Source organism: Clarias gariepinus, chromosome 10 (assembly GCF_024256425.1).
Source record: "Clarias gariepinus isolate MV-2021 ecotype Netherlands chromosome 10, CGAR_prim_01v2, whole genome shotgun sequence".
Taxonomy (NCBI): Eukaryota; Metazoa; Chordata; class Actinopteri; order Siluriformes; family Clariidae; genus Clarias; species Clarias gariepinus.
Window position 1 is genome coordinate 3,766,599 of NC_071109.1, and position 27,927 is coordinate 3,794,525.

General features: G+C 40.1%; 1 protein-coding gene across 1 annotated transcript; it reads right to left on the minus strand.

Annotated features, from left to right (window-relative positions):
• Nucleotides 1-277: 277 nt before the first annotated feature.
• slc7a11 (solute carrier family 7 member 11) lies at nt 278-27,880 on the minus strand. Its single transcript, XM_053505708.1, has 12 exons — nt 27,453-27,880; nt 24,104-24,230; nt 13,257-13,372; nt 12,951-13,076; nt 9,165-9,264; nt 9,022-9,066; nt 8,590-8,713; nt 7,633-7,736; nt 5,337-5,433; nt 4,632-4,781; nt 2,487-2,664; nt 278-2,341 (listed from the first exon to the last, which is right to left on the minus strand). Exons 1-12 carry the CDS (start codon nt 27,688-27,690, stop codon nt 2,286-2,288), a joined length of 1,461 nt encoding a protein of 486 aa, XP_053361683.1. The 5' UTR covers nt 27,691-27,880; the 3' UTR covers nt 278-2,285.
• Nucleotides 27,881-27,927: the final 47 nt, after the last annotated feature.

The following is a 27,927-nucleotide window of genomic DNA, read 5'->3' on the forward strand; positions in this document are numbered from 1 at the left end:
GAGAGCCAGGATAACTGCCAGGATGTCAAAGACGGAGGGTTATGATACGATCAGTTTGCCAGCACAGCTGAAAAGGGGGAGAATGAGAATTAGCTTTTCCGATTACAACTTATATAGTAAGTACATTACTGACACTAGCAACTATGTTTTTCCTTTTTTTTTTTTCTTCCCTTCAAATACATTGCTCATTCATCCACATTAGAAAGTATTACAATTCAGATTTGCACAGCAGGACTTCTGGGATCAATCTTTTTTTTTTTTTCCCCACAGTTATATCTATAGGCGCTAGGCAAACGCAGTAGTGCTAACCATCACGGTATTGCTTTTAGTGCATGAACATTTCATATATAACAAGTGTAATTAGATTAATTGGACCTATTTCTGAACAACGTGCTAAAAACAGATTACAGAAACTTCAGTTGCGTTGTCTGTACAGAAATAGATTTTTCAGATAATAATAAAATAATAAAATCCAAGTACAGTGTCTTTAGAAAACAGTTCCTCTTTTCCACAACACGGCTACATTTAATGCCATACTGTGTCATGCCAACACTGTAAAGCGTTCTTTAATTTTTGTTTCTAGAAAAACACATGGGTGTTAACACTTATATGCAGGGGTGTAAGTAGTTTCTAATTCTTACAGTGAAAAGTTGAGGTGAATAAACCAAGAAGGTGCTGGGTGGCCCTGCGATTATTGTAAGTTTCTCGTTATGTCTCGAAATGAATTTTATAGCTTGAAATGAAAAGCTAGTGCACGATGTAGGGTGTAAGTTACAATCCCTTGTTCCACACATCAAGTAGTGTTTATAATCGGGGGTTAGAGAGGAATTTGGGATTCAGTCCTTTGTTAGAAGCTAGTTAGCTTTGTAGCTTACATTAGCGGTGAACAAAGCGAGTCAAAGGTGAGCCATGACCTGTCATAGTGTTAACTAGCAGTAATGAAGAAGTGAAACACAACAAATTGTAAAAACAATTATTAACTCATTACTAACATTGCTTAATTTAAATTTCTTTTGGGCGGATCGGGTTTGTATGTTATGATGGTTCACATTCATAATAACATGTGACTTTATCTGATCGTAATATAGACACGTCAGTCCTCCAGAAAAGGGGATATCTATACGTCGGCTAGCACTGCTATAAAATCCCTGTGTTTCCGGGGCTAACTGACATCAGCAAGCGCCCCATGCATGCGTAGAGGCGCGTCACATGAAAAAGTCACATGAAAAGTCACATGAATTCCGATCTGCCTTTTCTCATTCACGGTCTGATCCAGTGCCACATATGAAAGTGACTCAGATCCGGATCTAAAAAACATTTGATTTGTGCGTTCAGACAGCTTTAAAAAAATGTGAATCACATTAGGGTAAAAAAAATAAATCTAAATTGACTCACTTCAGGCTGGTAATTTGAACGTGGCCAGTGTTGTTTAAGATGACTTTATGTTAACAGATACATTTTTTTATTGACTCTGTGACTGGTTTTAAAGGCGGGTTTCCTGTGCTGCATACTTCCATTAAAGCTGTCAGTAAATCCGGACCGGACGGCCCTACTTTCACCCATGCTTATAAGTCTTAGGCGTAGTGCTACAACAGAGGAAAGACTTTTTTCTAAGAACTAAATCAAGTGCACACGCTGTCTCCAACTCATCCCAACCATGGAACAGTTTTACATTTTTGCAATGCTTTCTTTAATCTTGTGGTTGAAAATAATATTTAAAATATATCTATAAATATTTTTTAAAAATCTAACATTAATATTAAAAATAGACATATATCTAACCTTCAGTGTGTTCTCAGAACACTGTTTGAGGTTTTTTTTTTTTTTTTTTTGTAAAAATGTTAACACTGACTTTTTAAAAATCTGTAAGAAACATTATAAAAGCAGGTTCTTCAAACCTGATATTTACTTATTAAACATTTTCCTACTGCATTTACTTGTTTCTACCCTCTGATTGTCGCCCAATGGAGATTTGATATTCCAAAATGGCCACCGAATAACACAGAAGGCACCAAAAAAAATAATAAAAAAGTGAAGTGTATTGTGTAGGACTGCAAAGTGAGGACTGAGAGCCTGAAAGTTTTTTTTTTTTTTCCTTGCATAAGCACAGAAAGGTCTCTCTCATTCCTCCCTTGTGGTGTGATGGATTGAGAAATGGTCACTCGGGGGAGTGTTTTCTATAAAACATAAAAGAGGAATGAAAATGAGAGCAGGATGAAGGGAGCATGTTCTATAAGAGAGACAAAATGAAAGACCGAGTGATGCAAGAGCGGTGCCTGGAAAGGTCAGTTCTCTGCAGGGACAACCTCCATGATGATTTGTAAAGATCTGTTCACAGAATCTGCAAAAAAGGAGCAGAAACGAAGACAATATTAAATATGAATCAGCATCTGTGTTGTCAAGGCTAGAATACATACATGTATTTGAATACACTTGTTTCGTAAGCGTAACAAAATGTATAATAAAATGAAATGTTCTTCCCAAACCTGAGAGGTTTCGGAACCACTTGGGCTTTCTGTCGAAAACGATGAACAGGTAGTAGGCTGGTATTCCCGTGAGCATGATGGCAAAGCCGATCCCCGTGTTGATCGGATCGGAGTAGAGCGAGAGGAAGACCATGAAGAAGCAGGTGAAGGAGAAAACTGCAGGGATGAAGATTGGGACCTGAGGGAGAAAAAGACCGAAGCAGGAGAGGATTAGGCACAGCTCAAGACATTAACATTAATGATAATAGCTAGCGTCAGGATTGAATTTCTTCTCACCATGATCGCTCATTTGCATTTTAATATCATTAAGATCATCATGATCTTCTGGGCAGGAGTATATTTGTGTATTAGATTGTTGATTGAGTTCATAATGACTAGCAGTCCATAAAGTTCCTCACCGTCTTACCCTGCGACTCTCACCACTGATTTACATTTCATCAAGGAAGTAGAGGAAGATAATAACATTTTATGGCTTTGATTGTTAAGTGAGTGGGATTAGCATGCTAATGCAAGTCCATGCTGATGAAAGTTCTTTTCATCACAAACTCATGAGATTCTATGGGATTCCTGGCTCTTGGTTTTAATAGTCCTTAACACCACCTCCGGCAACTTTCATTATGTGACACTCGCTGCCTTAAAGTAAGTGATAACACTTGTGGTGTGCTTTTATAGGAAAGGAATCATCAATACTGTAGGTTGGTGATGTGGCCGAACACAAAACGTGGTCATACCCAGTTCCAAGTGGAAAGTACAGTATTGTGACCAGGGCTAAGGTGCGATACCATGCAAGAGCTATAAAAAAGGAATGGACATCGGATCTATGCATCATAAAAAGCAATGACTATACACGAGAGACATTTTAGACATGTGTAGCCCTGGCTGGCCAGATGTGGATGACTACTGTCTACAACTCATCATCTGCAAAACCATAAAGATTTGTAGCAAAAAAAAAAACATAAAAGTATGAAATGGGATTTTATTTTCCCAGCAGAAACATTATTTATTTTTTATTTATTTATTTAAAAAAATCTTCAGCTGAGGTAGGCAGTGAAGGAAACATGTTGTGGTTAGTTTAGCTGTTTTATTTAATGTCGCAATGTTAACATATATAATTATCAAATAAGCTAGAAGCTAAAAAGTTTCTTATTAAAATATAAGTTTCTTTGAAGTTTGTTCTGCTGGATAAAGTTTTACGTACATGTTCTAATGTTATTTTCTATCTGCTGAGCCATTTGGTGGGGCGACTGAATATACGGTATATCTTACACTAGAAATAGTTTACACTGTTCAAACATACTGTACATATGTTACCCACAGTAGGGATTTATTTCAAAAGCTTTACAGTCTAAAAAAATGTGAGATTGGGACATTTGTGTTTCTTGTTCCTTAATTTGCTACTTTGTAAAGATATGTATTTTTTACTTATCTATTTCATTTTATTAATTTCATTTATATTAATATTTGAAAATGCCAAAATTTGTACATTATTTTATCATTTCGTCTGGCTGCTTATATCATTTCTAAAAATAAATAAATAAATCAGACATTACAATTGAAACAGTTACTTAGTCTTGAGTTCTTTTCACCAAATACATTTTACTCTTACTTATTTACTCTTAAATATTTTTTTGAAGTACAGCTACTCGTAATTGAGTACAATGTTTGGCTACTCTACCCACCTCTGCAGGTGTCGGAGCTCTTACAAAGCATGAATGTATGTAATTGAGCTAGCACTGAGCCACATCCCTCCAGAGAAACAAGCTGTTGGAGGGGATGTTCTTATATGAGGTCACAACAGGGCGGAAATCTAATTGGCTTATTAAAACTCAATCAATTAAAAAAAAGACAAAAAAAAAGGAATAAATTTTTGGCCACACATACTGTAGACTGGAGACCCTATGAATGTCTAAACTTGTGTCTGAATGTCTACTAAAACGTGAATTTTGCATAATAGGTCCCTTTAAATAAAAAGTGCTACTCACTAGAGACTGCTTCCATACTGTAAATGTTACATACACGTCTCCTCCCATGTGACATTTAAATTTAAACACATTAAAAGCTGACCAATCAGAATCAAGAACTCAACACTACTAATGCTGCTGCTGCTACTGTAGTGCAAACTCTTGTAGTGTTCGAATGGTTCACCTTGAATGGTCGTGGCATTTCGGGTCGTGTGTGGCGCATGTAGATGAGTCCGACTACGGCCAGCCCGATGAAGAGCCAGCGCAGGAAGCTCATAAAGTTCAGCAAGCTGTAGATGTCTCCAACAAACAGGAGGAGCATGGTGAGGGGGTACTAGATGGGGCAAGAGGAAAAAAAACACTTCAGTAAGACCTTCAAAATTTTTCCATGTTCATGATTTCCCCAAAACATGACTTTGTCTGGATCGGCATAAAATCTGGCAATTTGGACTTTGTATAGTTAAATTCTGACATTTAAAAATCTTTTAACGATACGTCATGATATGACCTGATTTATTTGTCATAGATTTGTCATAAGTCCCACGGTTTGTCCGAAGTCTCTCCCTGGGTCACACTAGGTTTTTATTATTTAGACATTGATCCTCATTACAAAATAGCGATTGCTATTTAGCTTCTTATTTGTTTTAAGGTTTAATGTTTTTATCTTGTTAATGGCCAAAGCTGCTAGTCCTAAAATGTTCAGCTTTAACATTAGAGAGACAAACAACAGCTAACATAGGAACAATACAGAAAAATCCAACTAATTACCTACTGTAGGACACTTTCACCTGAATCATCATGTATCAGTTTGTTGACTCGACTGTCAGTTTGATGTGGAACCTGTTTGATAAGCGTTCAAAAAGTGATTCAGAGCGTCTGCATGACTCACCAGACCAAGTACAGCAGCTACCGGGGTGTGACGGCGGACATGAACCATAGACAGGACTTCAGGAAGTTGACCTTCTCGTGATGCAACATAAAACATTCTGGGAAAGAACGAGATGAAACAGGGAAGAGTCTGACGTAAGAGCAGCCCTTGGTTTGTCTAGAACATTAGATTACACAACACACCTTGGCAAACACGGATGATACTCAGTGCCAGAGTCACTTCCCAAAAAACAGCTCATCATTTGCATGTTGAATACATCCCTTTATTGGTCTTACTTCCTGTTTATTCAATGCTTGGATTCTGATCACAGTACAGATTTGGATTTGACACACAGACTGATATCGCAGCACTACTGTACGCTAGTCAGGAATGAGTATCTTCTAATTAGGATGAGAAGATACTCCATCCCAGTCAAAGTGTCTGAAATTCAGACACAATATTAAATGTTTATTTTATAAACCAGATAATAATTATTACTGTTTCGCATTCTTAATGATCCCGTTAGGCATCATCTGTTTAAAACCTCCGACACTCCAAGCTGTACCAAGAACTTGCTGCCTTCTGTCACAGCATGTCTTCTGTGAAAGGTTGCACTTGAACAAACTGCACACATAACAGCCAGCCACTGACAGGAACACAGATTGTGAGCTTGTGTAAAAGAAAATACACCGATCATCCATGACTTTAAAACTATTAACATTAAAACCGCCTGGGATTTCAGGTTCCCCTTGTGGCACTGGGGTGGCTCTGGCTACTCTGGCCTCTGGGACGGTGCTGTGGTGTCTGGGACCAGGATGTTGGCAACGAATCACAAAACGTCTTGAGCCCCCTCTCCTCATTTCTTACTATTTTACTTCCAAAAAGTCAGACGTTCTTGTACATATTCTCTCATTATATTATTTTGAGTGATTACAGCATCATGTTTACTGAACAATTTTGAGGAATTTATTTGTACAGTATTGTTTATCTAGTCTTGAGGAATAGTGCTCCTGGCTTCCTGAATGATGTTTCTTGGCTCTCGTCTGCAGTCCAGTCCCTGTACCTGAGCACTTACAGAGGAATGTTTTTTTTTTGTATTTTAAGCCACGCAGTGACCCATGGATCATTCAAGACTTTATTAAGGCGTGAACCAGTGAGTAACAGGTGCAGATGATCAGGCCGTTTTATCTTCAGATTTTGCAGAAACGGTGGATGGGGTATTTTTCTCCAGATTTGAGGTTAGGTCTTATCTATTCTATATTTATATCTATCTATATCTATATCTATTTCCATCCCGAGGCATCGGGAGATTGTGCCAGCTTCAGTAGACAAAGGCAACCCTGCGAGGTTTCTGAGGCATCCAGAGAAGGACCAGCTCCAGCTGGATTCTGCCATATTATGGTTGGACCTACACATCCTGCTCCTGTGCTCCCAGTGATCCAGACCACATCTGCCCTCTGCACCTACTGACTCATCCCTATGCTGAACTGGACTTCATGTTCATTTAAAGAATTTCTGGTTTATTGAACTTTCAGCTGCATAACACACATGATGTTATATCATCTCTATCTGTTATCACCCAAATGAGGGTGGGTTCCCTGATGAGTCTGGTTCCTCTCAAGGTTTCTTCCTATTGCCATCTCAGGGAGTTCTTTCTGGCCACCGTCACCCTTGGCTTGCTCATCAGAGACATTTCATTCTTCTCATTATTATCTAGACACATTTTTCTCACACATACACACTTCCAAAGCGCTATATAAATAAAATTGAATTGAATAAATCCTTGCTTTCGGCTTCATCTATAAATAATTAAATGATTTTCTATGTTTGAGATAATACGTTTTATCTTCAGAATGGAGAAGGAAATAGGACAACCCATACCACAAAATCCAGCAGGTAGTGCACAATATCAATTTTCTACCAGTAAAAATTCCAAAATCTTGTAGTTTAGCCCCATGAGACCTGGCCTCTACTGTGGTATAAACTGCTTTTTCTTCTCACTGTTCCTCTTTATTGGAACCTAACGAGAGCTCATAAGGTATTGCATGATTTTACTTCATTCCATCCCATTCGCTAGGCTAGACAGCCAATCACAGAGCTTAGAAAATGCAGATTGTTGCAGAGGCACTTTGGAAAATAACAGCAAGCTATGGACACAGTGGGAGGGTGTGAGTGTTAACCCATTTAAAAACTAAAAGGTACACCAAAACCACAAAGAAAATGGGATTAAAATTAGTACAGGGAAGGTATATGGTCCAGTGGATGAAGATGATAATTATAATGATGATGATGATGATGATGATGATGATGATCTCACCTGGAGATGGCAAAAATGCATCCGTTCATTGAACCAAAGCAGGAAAGTGCCACGAAGATGGGAACGCCAATGGAGAAATTCCCATAAACTTTCTCGGCAAAGGTCTAAGAAAAGCGAGTGTGCAAAAGAGAGAGAGAAAGCAAAAAAGAGAAAGAGAGAGAACATGAAAACATACTTAGTTTAAACAAATAAGAACACAACATTGATTTTCCATTTTCTTTCATTTTGAATGCAGCTTGTGTTTAGGAATAACAGGTGTGGTAAAAAAAAAAAAGCCTTCGTCTTCTCCGTGTGAGCGAGTGCGTGGAGCGAGAGCAGCCATAAATGAGTGCATTACGTGGGTGTAATGGGATGAAAAAGCTTTTAGAGCTTCCCTGAGCCGAGCTGGAGATCTCCAAACACACATACACACAAGATGCCTGCTCACACACTCTCTCTCTCACACACACACACACACACATACACACAATGACGCACATGTGCTGCCGTTGTCAGTTACAGCGAGAGCTATATGATTACAGCAGGAAAGCAACACACGGACCTGAGCGTCTCTATGAAATTACATTTACTTTCCGGAGAAGGAAGGTGTCGGTTATTACAGTCGTTAATGGCGGTGTACAGTGTGTTTTTAAAGTGCTGGCGTCCTCTATTATAGATCTCGTCTGTCTCTCCAAACACACACACACTTACAAACAGACACCGGTAGAAGGATAATAGTGTGTGAGATGGAGGCAGGTGCTGTGGACGGACGAGTTATTACAGCGATCTTGCTTTTGGTTCAGACGAAATCTAGCAACATGTTTACTGAACATGAGGAACTGTGCGCTGAAGCTGAAAAGCCAAGTGACAAACATCAGGAAGGAAACATGGAACGCTGCCCGATGACATTGCCAGAGAGGAGCTCGCAACCCGGGGCTGTGATGATGATGATGATGATGATGATGACGATGTACTCACCACAGCGACTGCACTCGAGGCGAGCAGTTCCTCTGCTGACATCACAGTGTAATATGCAATGTTGGTCAGCGTGAAGCAGACGGTCACAATCGCCATGGAGATGAAAATGGCTAACGGCACGGTTCTGGGAAAGAACATATATTTATACAACATACATATACTGTATACTGTAGCTATTCAATCTCTTATTATTAGATAAGTCCTTGAAGCGAGCCTTTGAGTAAGTGCATTACAGCAGTATGGAGTTTTAATGGAATATTTTCATTATAATCTATACGTTATACATCTATACATTATCTAATTTAAAGCTACTTTAAGGATGCTACTGTACATTCTTAAGTCCTTAAAATAACGAGAATTCAATTTCTTCTCGACTGATGGATAGGTTTAAGCTGTTAGCTTCGGAAGCGTCTCATTTCCGACTGCGCTCACCTCTCCGGACGTTCTACCTCCTCCGTGACAAAATTCAAGTAAAACCTGTAAAGAGAAAATTTAATAAAAAAAAAGCTTAGTTTTATATTTTACTTATTAGTTCATGAATTCAGAACGATTTCATAGATGTGAGTTAGACTCACCAGCCGGCGTAAGCGTACATCCCTGAATAGAAGGCCAAGGGAAGGCCAGACAGCTTCACAGAGTCCACCTGGAATGCATTCTCGAAGTTTTTGGTCTGGCCTACAGGAAAGAAATATATATTTTAGATCATGGATGAAAGTGCCATCCAGTTATGCCAATATCTTATATGTTATCTTGCAACAATAAATAAATAAATCTAGCATATGTTAATATGTTATTTGTCAAGTTCAACCATATTCTCGCTGTACAAAGTCACCCAGCATGCATTGTACAAATACATCATGATTTATTGTTCCAAAAAAAAAAAACACTGAGTATTCTATAGGTTCCCTTTGTGCCACCAGGACTTCACTGGTCTCTCGGGACATGAATCCACAAGACGACCTCTGGGTGTGCTGTGGTCTTTGGCACCAGAACATTGGCAGCGGTTCCTCTGGGTTCTGTGGGCTGTGAATCAGACGTGTCTGTTCAATGCATCCCATGGGTGCTCAGTTGGATCAAGTTCTAATAAGTTTGGAGGCCAGGTCAACAACCTTGAACTCCATGCATGCGTGCATGCTAAACCCCAAACACAGAAGTATCAGCGTTCTGTGCTGCATTGGCTTGTCTGTGAGATCAGACCATATGGGCTGGCCTTTGGCCCCATGGGGCTGAGCCTTGGGTGCCCATGATCCTGTTAGCAGTTTGCTGATGTATAGTTGGTGATCAATGTAGAACCTTTACGTTTTAGAAGATTCAAGTCTACAGTAATTCTAGACTACATGTACAGTATACTAACTGCTTAGAGACTTTAGTGAAAATTTGTCCAGCAGTCTATCCTGTAACCTTCACACGCACAAAGTAACCTGAGATCAGGACTGAAGCAGGACCTTTGGAGCTATAAGGCAGCAGCGCTTCGTGTAGTTCCACATGTACTGCCATGTCAGCTGATGTTGTACACCCTTTTGGAAGTGATACATTATTAATTTCTTGCTTTCTTTTTCTCACATCTTAAGCCCTATATTGTTATCCATATTTTCATTGGTGGAGACCATTAAAGGTGACTATTGACTCCTGACGGCTGGTTCAGACATAGCATTTGGTGATTTGCCCATGGGGTGATATCACACTGTTAAAACTTCTCATGTGTTACCAGGTGAAGTTTGTTCGGTCTGGTTAATGGTTTTCTAAGAGGAGTCAGTAGTGGTCATGATGTGGTTTAATGGTGAGTCAATGGACATCATGAACTCGATGTTTGCAACTGTAATAAACTTGTAGGTCTTTTGGTTTGCTGCTAGCAACCAAAACCAGACCTGACAAATATTATCCATTAAATGTTCCATTAGGATTAAATATGCTAAATATCATTTCGTAGAAAATCATGAAATCCATTAGGCAGATTCACATTAAGAAGTAAGAAATATTGCAGAAATATTGCATGTGCGTGCACACAGTGAAGACTGCTAGTAGTTTTGTCTAGGCAGAACTTTCAGGGCTTATTCCTTCTTTTTTTTTTTCCTTTTTCAAGAAATGCTTTTTTTAATGAGCACAGAATGAAATAACAAACTTAAACACAAAATACCACAAAACAACAACAAAAAAAACATACTGTAACTGCAATTTGAAAACAAACTAATCTCACATGAAAACCACAAACACAACAAAATATCCAAAAACAAAGCATCACTTTTGAAATTATTAAATAAATAAATAAATAAATAAATATTTAACAAAAATAAATAAATAAAACATTAACCATATAAATAAAAATAAACAGCTAGACAATAACAATAAAAGTAAATAAATAAATGAATGACATGAAAATGTATAATAATAATAATAATAATAATAATAATACATGACAACTTCCAGGGCTTATTCCTTTTTTTTTTTTCCTTTTTCAAGAAATGCTTTTTTTAATGAGAACAGAATGAAATAACAAACTTAAACACAAAATACCACAAAACAAAAAAAAAAAAAAAACATACTGTAACTGCTATTTGAAAACAAACTAATCTCACATGAAAACCACAAACACAACAAAATATCCGAAAACAAAGCATCACTTTTGAAATTATTAAATAAATAAATAAATAAATAAATAAACATTTAACATAATAAATAAATAAAACATTAACCATATAAATAAAAATAAACAGCAAGACAATAACAATAAAAGTAAATAAATAAATGAATTACATGAAAATGTATAATAATAATAATAATAATAATAATAATACATGATAAACAAAACAAGCAATAGCAGGCCTAAAACCACAGCAAACACCCTCTCTCTTTCTCTCTCTCTCTCTCTCTCTCTCTCTCACACACACACACACACACACACACACACACATACTTAAATCACAGCATCAAATGTATTCGAAAACTAATTACATAAGGAAACCAAAGCCATTGAAAACCTAAAAACACAACAACAAAATCAGAAACACAACCAAGCAACTAAACACACACCGCAGAGAAGTTAAAAACACAGCAGGTGAATCAAAACTCAAAACACCTCATAAAACAGACAAACAGCACAAGAACAAGAGAAATATAACGGGTATTTCCTGAACAGCGCATGTTTACAGACCACACGATGGGGGAATTTAAATGGAGAGGATGTTTACACAGAGAGGAAATAGCTTGTAAAAAATCTGGTTATTCACAAGAAATTATTACTTATCACATGAGTTTTTATTTTTAGTAGAGTAGACGTTATGCCAGACAGAAAGACATGCCGTTCTTTTTACTTGTTGAATTTCATACACAACAACCAATTAACCAATCAGCAACAAGTATGTAACCTTCAGCGAAAAACCCTTTGTGTTTGAGTTTAGCTTATTATTATTATTATTATTATTATTATTATTATTATTATTATTATTACACTACAGCTCCGACAATGTAATCTCATTGGACATGAATGGTAATATATCAGATAATAGCACCGCAACATTTAACTGTATGTATCACTCAGTATTACTAATATTAACTAATAAAGAAATAATTTATTCTCCGTAACCTTTAGTTACATAGTACTGTAAGGAATTTAAAACTACTTTCCCTCCTGTTAATTACACTAACTGTCGGTAGCTAACTGTCAGTCATCACTAACGCCAGGTGTATAAAATGTGTTGGCGGAGCGAAATAACTGGTTAAATAAACAAACAAATCATAATCTATTGAGAATTAATGGTGTCTGTGGAACTGTTGTAAAAACGTATGATTACACTCAAGGTCGTGCTGATATTTAAGCACAACAACACTCTACCTTTTCTGTTACACAACTTACATATTTTTACTATCAAAATCCTGACCTCATACAGTAAATCATGCAAAGCATTTTAACCTGTGAATATTCCTCAGGTGGGATGCTGGCGTAGTGGTTAGCACTTTCGCCGTAGACCTTCAGGTCCCCGGTCCGATACCTGCACTGGGTCTGTGTGCATGGAGTTTGCATGTGGTTTCCTCCGACAGTCCGAAAACCCGCGGATTAGGCTAATTGTCCAGTGTGTGTGAATGATTTGTGAATGTTGCCCAGAGGTCCTACTGTACCACGGTCACTAGCTGGACTACAGATGTTCCTAGATGAGTAGATGGGATGTGTACATGTGTTCGGACTTATTGTACAGGCCACCGTACCTTTTAACAGGTAAGGCTTCATGATGAAAGGGAGTCACAAGTGACATAGAGCTATGTGAGGCTTTTTAAAACAAACAAAAAAAAATGCTTACAGTTAAATTGGGGCTAAACAAACCTACAGTATAATGATTGTTGTTTAGGTGTTGTATAATGTTTACCTCTGAACAGCTGGTAGAGGCCGGGGATGATGATGATGGCCATGGCGAGAAGTTTACTGAACGTCAGGAAGATCTGCAGCCTGGCTGTCCAGCTCACACTAATACTGTTAATGTACATGACCGTAGCTGGAAGATACAAAAGTTCAATTACATGACTCATATCTTACAAACATCACACACAGGAAAGGACCAATAGAATAAGATTGTTTTCTTGAAAATTTAAATTTATAAAAAGAAATAAATCTAGGAGAGTCGATCACTGTAGTGAAGCTAGCGATAGTAAATGTTAAGGAAGTGTGCACTTACTGAGTCCGATCGCTGTAGCAAGCTTGATTGCGAGCTCAGGAACGCCACACGGCATAAAAATGGGCTCCAAAATGTAACGCCCGAACGCCAGAGAAATCACAGCCATTCCTGCGGGTCTGGAAGAAGAAATGAAAAGTGTAGATGTACAGATTAGTTTCAATCATTATTTTTATATTAAATAGAAACATCTGTACTGTATAAAAATCTTTTTGGAAGATTCGCCAAAAATGTGCAACTGTCACTGTTCCTGGATCCCAAAAAGCAAATTCATCTGAATATTCTTCCAAATTATATCCTCAAACCATTTGCCCCCAAACTTTCTATTTTTTAACAAAATGTTTTAAAAAGAGTTTTTTGGGAAAAAAAAAAATCTACTTAACAACAGCTCATTGTCAGTTATATTAGGCTTCATAGCAAACCCACAGCCCTGAAGTGATCAATTCACTCTTAATGTTTCATCTGTTAATGAAAATCCAGTTTGAATGCTAATCAGCAGCCAACACAACAGTGATGTGAGTGTGGGTATAATTACTAGCCATGTGTAGTAATAAACATGATCATGTCATAGCATTGATAGTGGTGTTTGCATTCACATGTCAAGCTTCTCTCAGGGCCAGATGGTGTAAAAAATGTCAGTTCAGAATATCTGAAGACATTTCTATACTTTATAATACATAGACTGGTGAAGGTTGTTGCAGATTTTAGAAGGAACGAATTATTGGCCTGTCTCAAGTAAACAGAGGACTGTAATTACTGTCTGAGAACGCACAGGACTGGGACTAAACAGCTGCGTGTCCATAAGAAACCCACTTCATAGTGAGATTAGTCAGAAGAAAAAGTTTCAGTTTGTTTGGGAACAGAAAGATTGGGAAAAGGTCCTGTCATCCTATTCCAGAGCGATGGGCGTGTCAGGGTAAGAAGGCAAACGCATAAAAAGATGCACCCATAATGCATAGCGGTCACTGTACGAACCTCTGGAGGCCGTGTCATGATCTGGTGCTCAGGTCTGTAGACTCAGCAACGTTATGTTGCAATGAAATGAAGTCAGCTGACGACTTAAATGTACTGAATGATGAGTGTATCACAACTATGGATTTTTTTTCTTGGGAATATTCCAAGACTCAGATTGTGGACTAGTGTCGGACCTAAATTAGTTACCAGATTGTGCACTGTAATCAAAGCTGAAGGTCAGCTGATTAAATTGCGTTAACAAAATATTACAGCATGCGACTTTCCATTATGCATATACCACATGTATACTTTTTTTCATGTACAATGAGGTATATTTCAATTCTGTGATTATTTCAAATATTTGAAAATATGCACAATACATGAAATTTAATCAGCTGCACCGCAATTGTTATAAAAAAAAGTATGGATGTGTGAACTGTGACAAAATTGATCACAATATCAATATTGTCATAATGTTTACAACTTCACAGCTTCGCACTAGATAATAGCACCATCCTGCTAGAGATGAATACATTTATTATCCAATAAATCCCTAAGATTTTAGGATTTTATTGTAACACAAATGGATTTATGTTCCAGAAAGTAACTTGTATTTCAAATTGTACTAAAACAAATACTTAGATAGTAAATTAGACACCAAATATATAATATATATATAATATAAAAATATAATTTTTATTTGATTTTTTCTCATTGCTAAATGTCATTTTTTATTATTTACAGTAACCCTTATTTAATCTAATGCGGTGTGGGTAGGGTACGACAGGGTTGTTGTTGTTAGTGTTTATTGAACTGAACAAAATAAGGTTCAGGAACAAGAGTAAAAAGGTGCATTAAATGTTAAACACAGCTTAAAGTGAGGTGGAAATTATTGCATTGCCTTTTTATAATGCTTAGAGAATTGCAATAGCAGACTTCTGGGATTTCCAACATTTCACAAAAAGGTCAAAGTCACCACATCCCTCAGCCTTAAAGGCACAGCGACAAAAACAGAAAATATAAAGTCATGCATGTCATGTGTTTTTGGTATTAGCACACACACACCTACACACACACAAACATGCATACACACATAGACTTTGGAAATAAAAGTGAGTTAGCAGACCCGGCCTTGCCCTTAATCTGTCCAGGGTTTCACCTCTGCATAAAAGAAGAAGCGTTACTTTTGCTGATGAAAATATATAAGGGGTCATTTACGTATAAGTCAGACTTGAACTTTTGATTAAAACTCTCTTTATTTTTTTTTTACAGTCCTTAATTCCCTGCTACAGTTTGCTACGGTTAAACACCTCTTGCAGTTCACCCAACATTTTACTGGTGCTTGGATTCCATCAAGGTAGAAAGCCACGAGTGGACTGCCTGCTTCATGTCTGAAACCCTGGCCTTAAAGGAATTCCCGGCCCAAACATGTGGAAATGGCATGGAGAGAGGTCATGACCACAGGTCATGTGGTTTAGTTCTTGTAATGATTGTGTGTGCAGTTTTGTACAAAAACAATCCGTCTCTTTTGCAAATTTCGAAGGTTCAGGCGTTCCACCCGCTGAATGTTCACAGGACCGACCGCAGTGAGCTTTGAGCCACCTCGGCCGGGATCGTCATTAATGCACGAACTGACTTCTTTATAACCTTTGTGCTGTTTAAAATGTTTTAGTGTGGCGCAGAGTCTCATCACCGTACTGTACTTGAAGTCTTCTGAAAATCGGTTTTATCTGAAACTTCATCACAAGTTCCAGGTTGACTTGAACACCACTTGCAGAATATGATTTGCTCAACAAGTTCTGCTGAAGAGTCCCTGTTAGAAAAAGCTGGGATGTGAAGTCTAAGCCTTCAAGAGACTATAACTCTAACTGGTTAATGACAAAAGTATATTCATAATTAGCGTCTGGTAATTTGGGTGTATTACAGACAGGCAAAAGCAGGAAGCAGCTCTGGATCCTTTGTAGTTAGGAATTTATTATTGACTCAATTAATACGTTTGTATTAGTTGTTAGCTCATTAAATCTTGGTTATTAGAAGCTGAATAAAGATACACAAATGTTATTATGTGCACTGCCGTAATCATTTACATGTAGTCAGTGTATCTATAAAGTCAGATTGATTCCGATTGCGTTGTGAGATGCGTTTGAAAAAGAGTGGCATGACGTACGATAGCACATTTAATTCTTTCACAGTGTGACACGATAATAAAAGACATACCTGTTCCATTGTCACGCTGCATATTTTACAGCGCTGTAGGCTTTTGCTGCATGTGTTAAGAATATATTCACGGAAGGAACTTCATTTCATTTTCCAAGCCACGCTTCCGTGCCCGGCAGCGAGCACAAATTATTTCATAAAACTGTTTATGGGGTTTAATACACTGCAGTTTGAATGCAAAGCCATTACTGTTCTGCTACAGGCTATTCAGCACCTTTAGCGCACCGCAGTTGTGGAAAACACAATGCTCAAGAATTAAAGCGTACAATTATTGATTTCGCTGTGAACTCATCAAGACTTGTTAACCAACCATGGGTTTGATTCGATTTCGAAATAAATTATTTAATCAATAAAAACATTGATAATGTTTAAGAAAACGTATACCTGATTGGCCTACGCGATCAATGCTAAACGTCATTGTTTTCTGTCACGTGTTAAACGTGGTGTGGAACAAAGGTTTAATTGTGTTGAATAAAAGGTGATAATTGGCACAGTGTTCACAATTCCGGCTTCTGAGGATGAAACGTAGCAACAGGCAAAGCGGTGTGAAAAGCTCCAATTATCTGTTATTTTTATAGAATGTACAATTCTCTCTCTCTCTCTCTCTCTCTCTCTCTCTGTAGGAGCTTCGGTTCCCAAATTTATATATAAAAAAAAGAATGTTCTGGGAATTATGTGCTTTAACAATTGTTAGAAGTCAGTAAACCCACAAAAGCCCACAGCATTTGTCAAAAGACCATAATTGAGTTCAGGTGCTTCAATCAATCCAGAGTGCCTCTGAGTTGTTATATACTGTATAATAAAAAAAAAGAAACATTTTTTTTCTTCTTTCTTTTACTTTTTCTTTTTTTTTATTCATGCAAGTGCACTTTATAATATGGTGTGATTAAAGGAGATGTGAATGAAACATTGAAGAAAAGCCATGGCTGCTAATTAAACATAGAAATTCTTTTAGAAGAAATGATTTATATGCTTTATACTGTAAGACGTGTCAGTAAAAACAAAGCTACAAGGGAATTCTGGCACGAAAACCTGGGGGTGTAAACTTTTGATATTCTGTTTATAGTGTGGATATTAGTCATGCTAACCCTTGATCAGATCATTTCTCTGTTATCTATATTCTTTCTGAACGTGTTTTCCCCACATGGGCAGTTTTGCTTTTATGGTAAGCTGTAATGTTTTTCATATATGCAGCTTTTATGTATTTATTTGTTCATTTATTTGTTTATTAAATGCAATCTTAGTGCAATGCAATTCATTTTTAAGATTGTAGCATAATTAAAAAGAACAGCAGAAGCACAAATATCGTTCCCATGACATGATGCAGATCCATCTGGATCACCTTTTTTTACTGAATGAATTACATTTTTTTAAAGATGAGAGAAAAGGTATTTTCTGCTTTTACTCATTCTGGGGTTTTTTTTTCAGCAGATTAAATTTTGGACAGTGAACAGAACCAGTTAGTTCTTATCATAAAAATTATATTCTAATTCAATGCATTGAACATGTCCACGTGTTGGCACATGTTTGATGCAAATATAAATGGCTTACTGGTGAGCACTGTCCTGCACACTTCTAGGGTTGCGGGTTCGAAAGCCGATAAATTAACAGTACAGTATTTCTTTTTTTTTCCCTTTTTACCTCCATCCCAAGATGGCTTTAAAACTCACAATAAAAGATGGAAGAGACCCAGACTTGACACACCGTGACCTTTCTCTTTAGGCTGACCTGAGGTCAGCAGTCTATCAGAATCAGTCCAGAACAATCACTGCACAAAGGCAGGAAATACAATGATAATGAACATTAGTTTTATTTATTGTGTTATCAGCATGCTCATGTGTTTTTTTTGTTTGTTTGTTTGTTAGTTTTTTTATAGGTTGTGACAGTGAAAACGATCCCCCCAAAAAAAAGCTACGGACAACAAGATGCAGACAATGTCATGGAAAAAGCAAACTGATGACGACACGGTTCCACACACTCTGCAATTCCTGCCCGCACGCGAACCTGGACCACAACTGCCTGACTCACATTCTCCCATGAGTCTTTTCAAACTGTTTTTTCTTTTTTCAAAGAGCACCGTGGGGAATCTGTGCCACACCACCAATGCTCGGGCTGCCAGAGCAACTGCGAAGGGACGCAAATATAAATGGGCAGACGTCACCATCACTGAGGTGTACCGCTACATTGGAATTGTATTTTACAAGGCCATGGTGAAGTCGTCCTCCATCACAGACCACTGGAGACAGAACAGTATTTTAACAATACCTTTTTCAGCTACTGTTACTGTATGTCAAAGGACAGATACTGGACGATTTCTTGAAATTTGCACATGGGTCACCCTGATGCTGACAAGGAGAATGACAGGAAGAGGACGCGCACATCTGAACACGCTCATCTGTTCAGGGTTGGACCTCTTATGGACACTATCCATCATGCTTGTAAAGCTATCTATCATCCTAGAGGAAATTTAGCTGTGGATGAGAGAATGGTGGCGTGCAAAGCACACACAGGAATGACACAGTAAGGGGCTTTAAGTTTGTTTCTGCTGATTCTTCAAGAACTTTCCCACAGGCCATGGTCTATCATATGATGCTGTGATGTCTCTGTTGGCCTGTAAGGTGTTACACTCGGGGTACCATGTATACGTGAACAATTTCTACACAAGTCCAAAGCTTTTAAAAGACTTGTTCACCATGAAGTTTGGTGCATGTGGGACTTGCAGAGACAACAGGAAGGACTGCCCCCTGTCAGGTGGATTCAGGATGGACATCTTGTATTTGTAAAGTAGATGTACACACAAGAAGTATCTGTCTGTTCTACCATCCATGCTGTTTATGCAGGAGACACTGTGCAGAAGAGGGTGAAATCACAAGGTACTGTACATGGACTAAAAAGACATTTCCATGTCCTGCACCTGTAACTGTGTACAACCAGCACATGGGGGATGTTGATCTCTCTGATCAGCTATTACAGTATCACACCACACAGCACAGAACAGTGACACACAGACATTGCTGCCACCAGTGCTTTCATTGTGCATAAAGAACGATATGGTAACCTGTCCCATAAAGACAACTCATCAAACAGCTTTGTGCTGTCTCACAGGAAGTGGCACCAAAATTCAAATTTAAATTCAAATTTTATTTGTCACATACACAGTCATACACAGTACAATATGCAGTGAAATGCTTACACGACTGCTCTGGTGTGCAAATATGCATAAAAAGCAACGTACGTTTGTAAGTGTCTTATTTAAAGTGATTTGTGCAGTGGTCCATAGATGAAAATATGAAAATATAAATAAGAAAATATAAATATGTAGTGCGAAGTGTGCATGAATGTGGCCATGGATGCCCAGTTAGTGTTGGATGCTGCAAAAAGACGGTATTAGTCCTGTGTTGTGTTGTGGTTAAGAAACCTTACCGCCTGCGGGAAGAAGCTTCTCCTCAGCCTCTCTGTGTTGGCCTTCAGGGAGCGGAAGCGCTTTCCAGACTGCAACAGAGAGAACAGTCCATTGTTGGGATGGCTGAGGTCCTTCACTATCTTCCTGGCCTTGGTCCAGCACCGCTTGCCGTAGATTGAGTGCAGGTTAGGAAGCTCGGTGCGGATGATGCCCTCAGCTGATCGCACCACCCTCTGTAGAGCTCGTCTGTCCTGCATGGTGCTGTTTCCAAAACATGTGATGTTGTGATGTTTACCGTCAGGATGCTCTCTATGGTGCAGGAGTATAAATTCCTAAGCACCTTAGAGGGCAGTCTGGAGTCTCTCAAGCGTCTTAGGTGGTAAAGAGACTCTGCCGGGCCTTTTTCACCACGGTGTTGATGTGACAGGACCATGATAGGTCCTGCGTGATGTGAACACCGAAAGTATCGAAAACTGTCCACTCTCTCCACTGGGCTCCTGTTGATGATGGGGGTCTGGTAGTTCCTCTCCTGCTTTGTACAGTAGTCCACTGTCAGCTCCTTTGTTCTGCTGACGTTCAGGAGGAGGTTGTTCCTCTGGCACTATTTCTCCATATTTCCAATCTCCTCTAGGTAGGCCGACTCATCGGTGTTAGTGATCAGGCCCACCACGACCCAGGCCCAAACTTGATGATGGCGGTGGAGCTGGTAGTGGCCACGCAGTCATAGGTGTACAAAGAGTACAGCAGGGGGCTCAGAACACACCCCTGGGGGGCTCCAGTGCTGAGAGTGATGGAGGCTGAGACATGTCCGCCCATCCTTACTGCCTGTGGTCTGCCAGTCAGGAAGTTGGAGATCCACTGACACATAGATGAGCTGAGTCCTAGGTGCTCCAGCTTGGTGGTGAGTGTGGAGGGGATTATGGTATTAAATGCAGAGCTGTAGTCGATAAAGAGCATTTTCACATAATTCCCCCTCCGAGTGTCCAGGTGAGTAAGTGATGTGTGAAGGAGATGTGAGATTGCATCGTCTGTGGAACGGTTTGGGCGGTATGCGAACTGTAGTGGGTTGAGTGTGCACTTCGTCACTACTGAGGTGAGGGCTACAGGGCGATAGTCATTGAGAAAAGCAGGATGAGGTTTCTTCGGGACAGGAACATTGAAGCATGTGGGGATCACCGACTGAGATAAAGAGATGTTGAATATTTCAGTGAACACAAGTGCTAGCTGGTCTGCGCAGGCTCTGAGAATACGACCTGCCTTGTAACCTGGTCCTGCTGCTTTCCTGGTGTTCACTCTCTTGAAGGCTCTCCTCTCGTCATGCTCTGAGATGATGAACACGTTCATGGTGCTGGCAGTGTCTTCCTGTCTGCAGCTGTTAGCGCCACTAGCATTAGCGCTGCTAGCGTTAGCACCACTAGCGTCTTTAGCCGCAGCCTTGAAGTGAGCATAGAAAGTGTTCAACTCGTCTGCAAAAGTCACGTCCGCGTTCGTCATACTGGATGTTGGTGCTTTATAGTCTGTTATTGTTCTTAGTCCCTGCCACAGGCTCCTAGAGTCACTCTGTTGGAGTTGTGACTCTAGTTTTCTTCCGTATCGCTGCTTCGCCTCTTTCACCGCCCTCCGGACGTTATATGATGCAGCCTTGTATGGTTCCATGTCCCCCAGCGGTGCGAGATCTCAGAGCGTCGCGAATGGTTTTATCCACCCACGGCTTCTTGTTAGGAAACGTTCTGATAGTATTTTTCTCTACGGTATCGTCCGCTAGTTTCCCAATGAATCCCACAACAGCTTTCGTCAACACGCTGACGTCATCGGAGCTGTTTCGAAACAGGTCCCAGTCTGCGTCAACAAGTGCGTCCTGTAACGCGGCCACCGATTGGTCCGTCCAGCGCGTGACCTCCCTCTGAACCGGAACTTCCTGTTTCAGCCTTTCTTTGTATTTAGGCATGAGGAAGATGGCGGCATGGTCGGTAGTACCAAACCAAACGTAGACAAGATTGTGCCTTGTAACCATCTTTTAATGTCGTGTAACAGTGGTCCAGTGTCCTTTCGCCCCTGGTGGGGCAGGTGATGTGCTGATAAATGTTTGGCGCTGCGCGTTTGAGGTTGGCACTGTTAAAGTCCCCCGCCACATTGAGTGCAGCATCTCGGTGCTGTGTCTGGTGCTGTGTGAGTGCCTCATGCAGCTCGCATAAGGCAGTGTCCGTGTCCACTTGTGGTGGAATACAAACGGCGCTGATTATGACCGATGTAAACTCCCGAGGTTAATAAAAAGGACGACACATGATGAACAGTAGTTCCAGGTTTGGTGTGCAGAAGCGTGTAAGAGGAACAATGCTCATGCTGTTGCACCAGCTGCTGTTCACTATTAAACACACGCCGCCTCCCCTTAACTTCCCTAAGTCCAGTGTCCTGTCCTGACGCTTCGCGTTGCGTCCTTTGTTCTCCCTCAAGATTTCACTCAGCCAGCTTGGATCCGGAGTTAAAAACGTTGAATTGTGAGTACATTGTATACCAATAGACAGAAGTGTGTCTCTATCATACCTAATGTACTCAATGGTGGTAATTTGACTGGTTTTAAAACGCTAAAAAACTAACTTAGAAAATAAAAACAAAGAAAAGGTGGTTGGAGCAGTCGTGACGGCAGCCGACCGCGCCAGCGTCCAGCGTTCCTATATTCAGTGTACACACAAGTGGCGCAAATAATTTATACCTTTAGATATATTTTTACTTATTGATTTAGACATGTGGGCCATGCTTTATAATCGAGCGGCGTTCGAGTCAATCCGGGACTTGCGAGGGAATTTCTCTTGAACGTCGTAAAAAACGATTGACGTTTCCAGAAGAATTTAAACGCAGAGTCTTAGCCGCATGATGATGCTGGCCGGGTGGCTCAGAGCCCACTGGAGTTGTTCCTGTGAACATTCAGTGAGTTGAACGCCTGATCTTGATCCTGAGCCTGATTACTCATTTGAAGAAGAGATGCATTTAAATGTGGGAACTGTATAAAACTTTATAAAACACCACTTGCACATTACAGGAACTCGGCTGGAAGTTATCGCCACATAACTGTATAGTCCTGACCTCGTTCCAAGCCATCTCCACATGTCAGGAAGATTACAGGAGTTCCTGGGAGGCCAGAGTTTTAAATGTGAAGCAGGCAGTCCGATCATGGCTCCAGTATACTGAGAAAACTTTCTACCTTGATGGTGTCCAAGCAGTAGTGAAACACTGGAATACTGTAAGTGCATTAGTGTAGCAGGAGATTATATAATATAGATAAATAAAGAGAGTTTTTACTCTCAAATCTGTGTTCTGTTAATCTGCTTTGACTTGAACACCACATTTAAGAATGATTTCTGATCTGAACAAAAGGCCTTTTAAAAAGATTTCTTTTTTTTGATTGTTTCAGTCTTGGGTTATAACAGGAAGAAAATTTAAACCCACCATAGTTTAATCAATGTCAGTGTGAGTCTACCATTACCTGAGCTTAATTCCTTTTCATTAATTTTCTCACTTCATTCGTGTATCGTATTCCACTAATTACATTTTGTTTGGGAGAAAAAGAAATTAGTGAAACCAGACACGCATTGTTCTGGATTTAATCCCACACCTTTAAAGGTTAAACAAAATGCACTTTTTAGTCAGTTAAGTCATGATGCTCAGCTCAAGCCACGCCGCTGCTCTCTGCAGGGACGTGGTTTAGCAGTAACCCGTTTAAATAGACACTGAAACAGCGTGTTTGGAGGAGGAGTAAAATAACGAAACATAATCTCAGGAGGGTTTCAGCTGATTCTGATTGTCTGGAGCACCGCTGAACTTGTTATTAAACTTGTTTAGACTATTGTATATACTGTAACCCCTACCAACCCCCACCATACAGCCCCCCAACATACACACACACACACACACACACAGTTCAGACAGGTTCACACACCAGTTTTTCATTTAAATGGCATAAGTGGTATCAAAGGGAATTTTAGTGTGTGTGTGTGTGTGTGTGTGTGTGTGAGAGAGAGAGAGAGAGAGAGAGAGAGAGAGAGAGAGAGACGAGAGAGACGAGAGAGAGCTTTATGCCGAAAGATCAGCCACAAATCCTCTTTACCGTCCAAACCCTGAGAAGAATTTACTGTATTTGCTCCAGAGCTTCTAACATAAGCCTCTTCATTTCAGCAGCTCAGCTACATGCCTAAAGGATGTGTGTGTGTGTGTGTGTGTGTGTGTGTGTGTGTGTGTGTGTGGCATCAGAATGGACAGTAAATTTCACTTTACTCACCGTATAGCGATGATGTCCACCCATAATCGTACGAAAGCCACATGTGGCCCGAATGCCTCCAAAACGTAGGTGTAGTGTCCCCCAGACTTCGTAATGCAGGTCCCTAACTCGGCGTACGAAAGAGCACCTGACACACACACACACACACGCACACACACACACACACACACACACACACACACACACACAGCGGGATAGAGTGTGAGACAAAAGCAACGTGGACTGTCGACACTGAGAAAGTGTGTGTGTGTGTGTGTGTGTGTGTGTGTGTGTGTGCATCTCAATATAAACATTTATAGAGTAAGCACTTTGAGTGTATATGTCTGTGGTTTGTGTATGAAGTGTGTGTGTGGGTGTGTGTGTGTGTGTGTGTGTACATTAATACTGTGTGTATTGTAAGTGTACGTGTATTTTACTGTGTGTCTAAGGTGTCTGTTTGTGTATGTTCATGGAGTGTCTATTATGTGTGTGTGTGTGTGTGTGTGTGTGTGTGTGTATACACAAGATGTGCAGTGTAAGGTGTGTATATACGGTGTGCATGTATAGACTGTGTATGATCATGTGTGTGTGTGTGTGTGTGTGTGTGTGTGTGTGTGTGTGTGTGTGTGTTGATCTAAATGTATTTGATTATAGAGTATGTATTTTGAGCATATGTATCAAAGTGTGTGTGTGTGTGTGTATATATATGTATATAAACTGTGTGTGTGTATGTTAGTACTTTGCAGATATACGTAGACTGTGTGTTTCTGTGTGTATTATGAGTTTGTGTACGTTTGTACTGTATAAACACTGTGTGTGTGTGTGTGTGTGTGTGTGTGCAAATGTAGGTGTGTTTATGTTTTCCTATACTTTGTGTATACAGTTTTTATATAGATGCTTGATATATACTGTGTGTGTGTGTGTGTGTGTGTGTGTGTGTGTGTGTGTGTGTGTGTGAACCACGGTGTGGTTTCTGCAGTGTGTTGGTAGTAGATCCGGACGACCGGGAGCTTTAAATTCCTCAAAGCCTTCAGCAGCGACACACAAAAGAGTGCTGACAAGTGTGTAATGAGTCTTGACACACACACACGAGTACCCACACTGTTAAACAATGCTCCTCTGACTCACATGCACACACACACATCCTCTCACACTGTTAAACAATACTCCTCTGACACACACACACACACACATAGCCATCAAGCTCGAGTGGCTAGCTTCTGCTGTGAAGATGAGTGCCAAGACAATATAAATAAATCTCCCTCTCTCCACACACACACACACACACACGGCTTTGGTCCTTCCATTCCCAGGCTGCAGCAGATTTAAAGCTTACACCGATTCGTCTATTGTGAACTTTCTCATGATCACACTCTCCTGCCTTCACTTTCACCTGCGTCACAAAACGCTAAAAAACAAACAAACAGAGAAATACTTAGCATCCGTCCGCGCTCCTGGTGCGCTAATGGGTCAACTCGACACCTATCGTGAGAAACTGACACTAAAACAAGACTCGCGGAAAATATAAAGGCTGGGTGTTATAGTTTGTGGTGTGTTTTAGCTCGCGAGCGCTACATCGCAGCTCTGTTGAATGTTCAGTTTCATCATGACTCAGCATATTCAGTTCAGGAAATGGCTCGAAGTCACAGCCGGTACAGCATCCAGCCGAGTCAGTGTATTCACTCCAGAAGTGTTTGTGTTTCATTCCCCTAAGGCAATCTATGGAGAAGTTGAACATTTATATGGTATAGATGTTATAGTCTAGATCCCTAAAGTACTAGGCATACCTTAAACAGGAAACTGTTTCAAACTTTTTTTTTTTTAAGTATGTGTAGTATCTTTGCGCTGCGGCAAAATGTAAACAGTTGTGTTGAAACAAGTGATCATTCCATCCATCCGTCGATCCATCTAGGAACCTTTGTAGTCCAACTAGGGACCGTGAAGGCCAATGATGACCTTTGGTAGGGCCTCTGGTCAACATTCACACTCGACAGGCAACCCGGAAACATCTACATGTCTACGGAAGGAAACCCACCACACGCAGACTCCGAGGCGGGAATCGAACCCACCACGCCACCCTGCCACCCAAACGCTGATTAGATTGGTATAATATACTGTACTGTAGTGTACATTGCGCCCCTTAAGTCTAGATCCATAGAAAGTACAAATTGACAACCTCTGACTTGGCCGCACTTGTGTTTACAAGAAAGTTGAAAGTTTCTTAATATATCATAACTGATGTTGTTTCACGCTGAGAGGATTTCCTCCCCTCATGTCCAGCGTTTGATCTGGGTTCATTCTCATAGACTTCTTACTTCGGATCAGCCCAAAGACAACATCTGATGTTGTTGGTATTGTATCTGACTCTATTGTTCATTTCAAAGCCATCTGAGATAAAATACAGAACAATATATGCAATTTCATGTAAGGAACTTTGGGTGGAGAAGGAACGGTTCTGGAATTTTTGGCCCATCCTGTACCATACCATACTATACTATACAATGTATTATAACTCATTTTTACGCTTTGGTAACTTCTCTATTCAGATCAAGATTGCTCCAGCTAGGAACTCGCCCCGGATATCCGGTAAGATAGCAGTTTATTCTTGGGTCGGCACTATGGAAGATTTTACACGCCATTCATATACACGTATATTGTTGGAGGGCTGGAGAACCTTGGTGGGAAGCCAGGAGGAAATACGCGGGGATGGTAAGTTTAAATGATCACAAGGGTGAAGCAGACGTGAAGGAGGCAGTCTGGTAGACCTTCTACCTTGATGGTGTCCAAGCACTAGTGAAACATTGGGGTAAGATAATCAGTGTATCATGGGATTATATAGAGACATAAAGAGAGTTTGTATTCTCAGAACTCACGATCAAAAGTCCCAGTTTGACAACACCCCTTAAATATTTTTATCAGCGAGTAATGCTTCCTCTTTTATGCAGAGGTAAAACCCAGGGCAGATTAAGGGCACGGCAGCGTCTGCTCACTGCCTACTGTGTGTGTGTTCCAGTCTCAAGGCCTTTTCATATCGAGAACTTTTTAGACAAACAATGTAACTGTCTAGCAGAGACAAATGAGAGAAGGTGAAAATAGGGCCCTGTCCCTTTAAGAGCACCTGGTTTTTTTCCCAGTGATGTGGAGGAGCATATGCAAATGAATGGCTGAAGCAACCAAACTACTTCCGTGCTGTGAACCACACACACACACACACACACACACACACCGGAAAACAAGCACCATACGGCGAAGAGCCTTTTCTGCATAAGCAATAGCAATTTCTCAATCAAGATGTGTGTAAAGGTAGGAGGTTTGAATGAGCAACATGTGTGTGTGTGTGTGTGTGTGTTCTGTGTATATGTTCACTCACCAAATAACGACAGAACCCCACAAGCCACCCATATCACCAGGGACATTCCGACGCTGCCTGAGTTCTGTAGGATGCCCTTGGGTGAGATGAAGATTCCAGCCCCGATGATGGTCCCGATGATGATGGAGATCCCACGCAGCAGCGTCACCTTCTTCTTCAACTGAACTTTTCCTTCATTCTCATCCTTCGTTAATTTCGAACTGTTTTTTTCTTTATCCTGTGCCTTTTTCTTAGCCATGTTAATTTCTCACACACACTCTCACAAACACACACACTCTCTCTCTCTCACACACACACACACACACACACACTCAGGAACACTAATACACACTCAGTGTCAGGGGAAGTGAAACCGGTTGGCTTTCTTATACTCGTCACAGCCGGGTTGTGAGACATGAACAGTGCAAAGGAAACTCCTGATACGCTGCCGGCAGTCCGGAGTAATTCCCTCCTGAATAGTTGAGAGGACACCCCG

Bases quoted from the DNA above. Each gene is read 5' to 3' on its own strand.
- slc7a11 (XM_053505708.1), bottom strand. From the start codon at position 27,690: ATGGCTAAGAAAAAGGCACAGGATAAAGAAAAAAACAGTTCGAAATTA. The intron at 13,077-13,256 runs GTAAGTGCACAC...TGTATCTTCCAG, and splicing joins TGCTACAGCGATCGGACTCA to CTACGGTCATGTACATTAAC. The intron at 2,342-2,486 runs GTTTGGGAAGAA...CCTTTTTTGCAG, and splicing joins GTGGTTCCGAAACCTCTCAG to ATTCTGTGAACAGATCTTTA.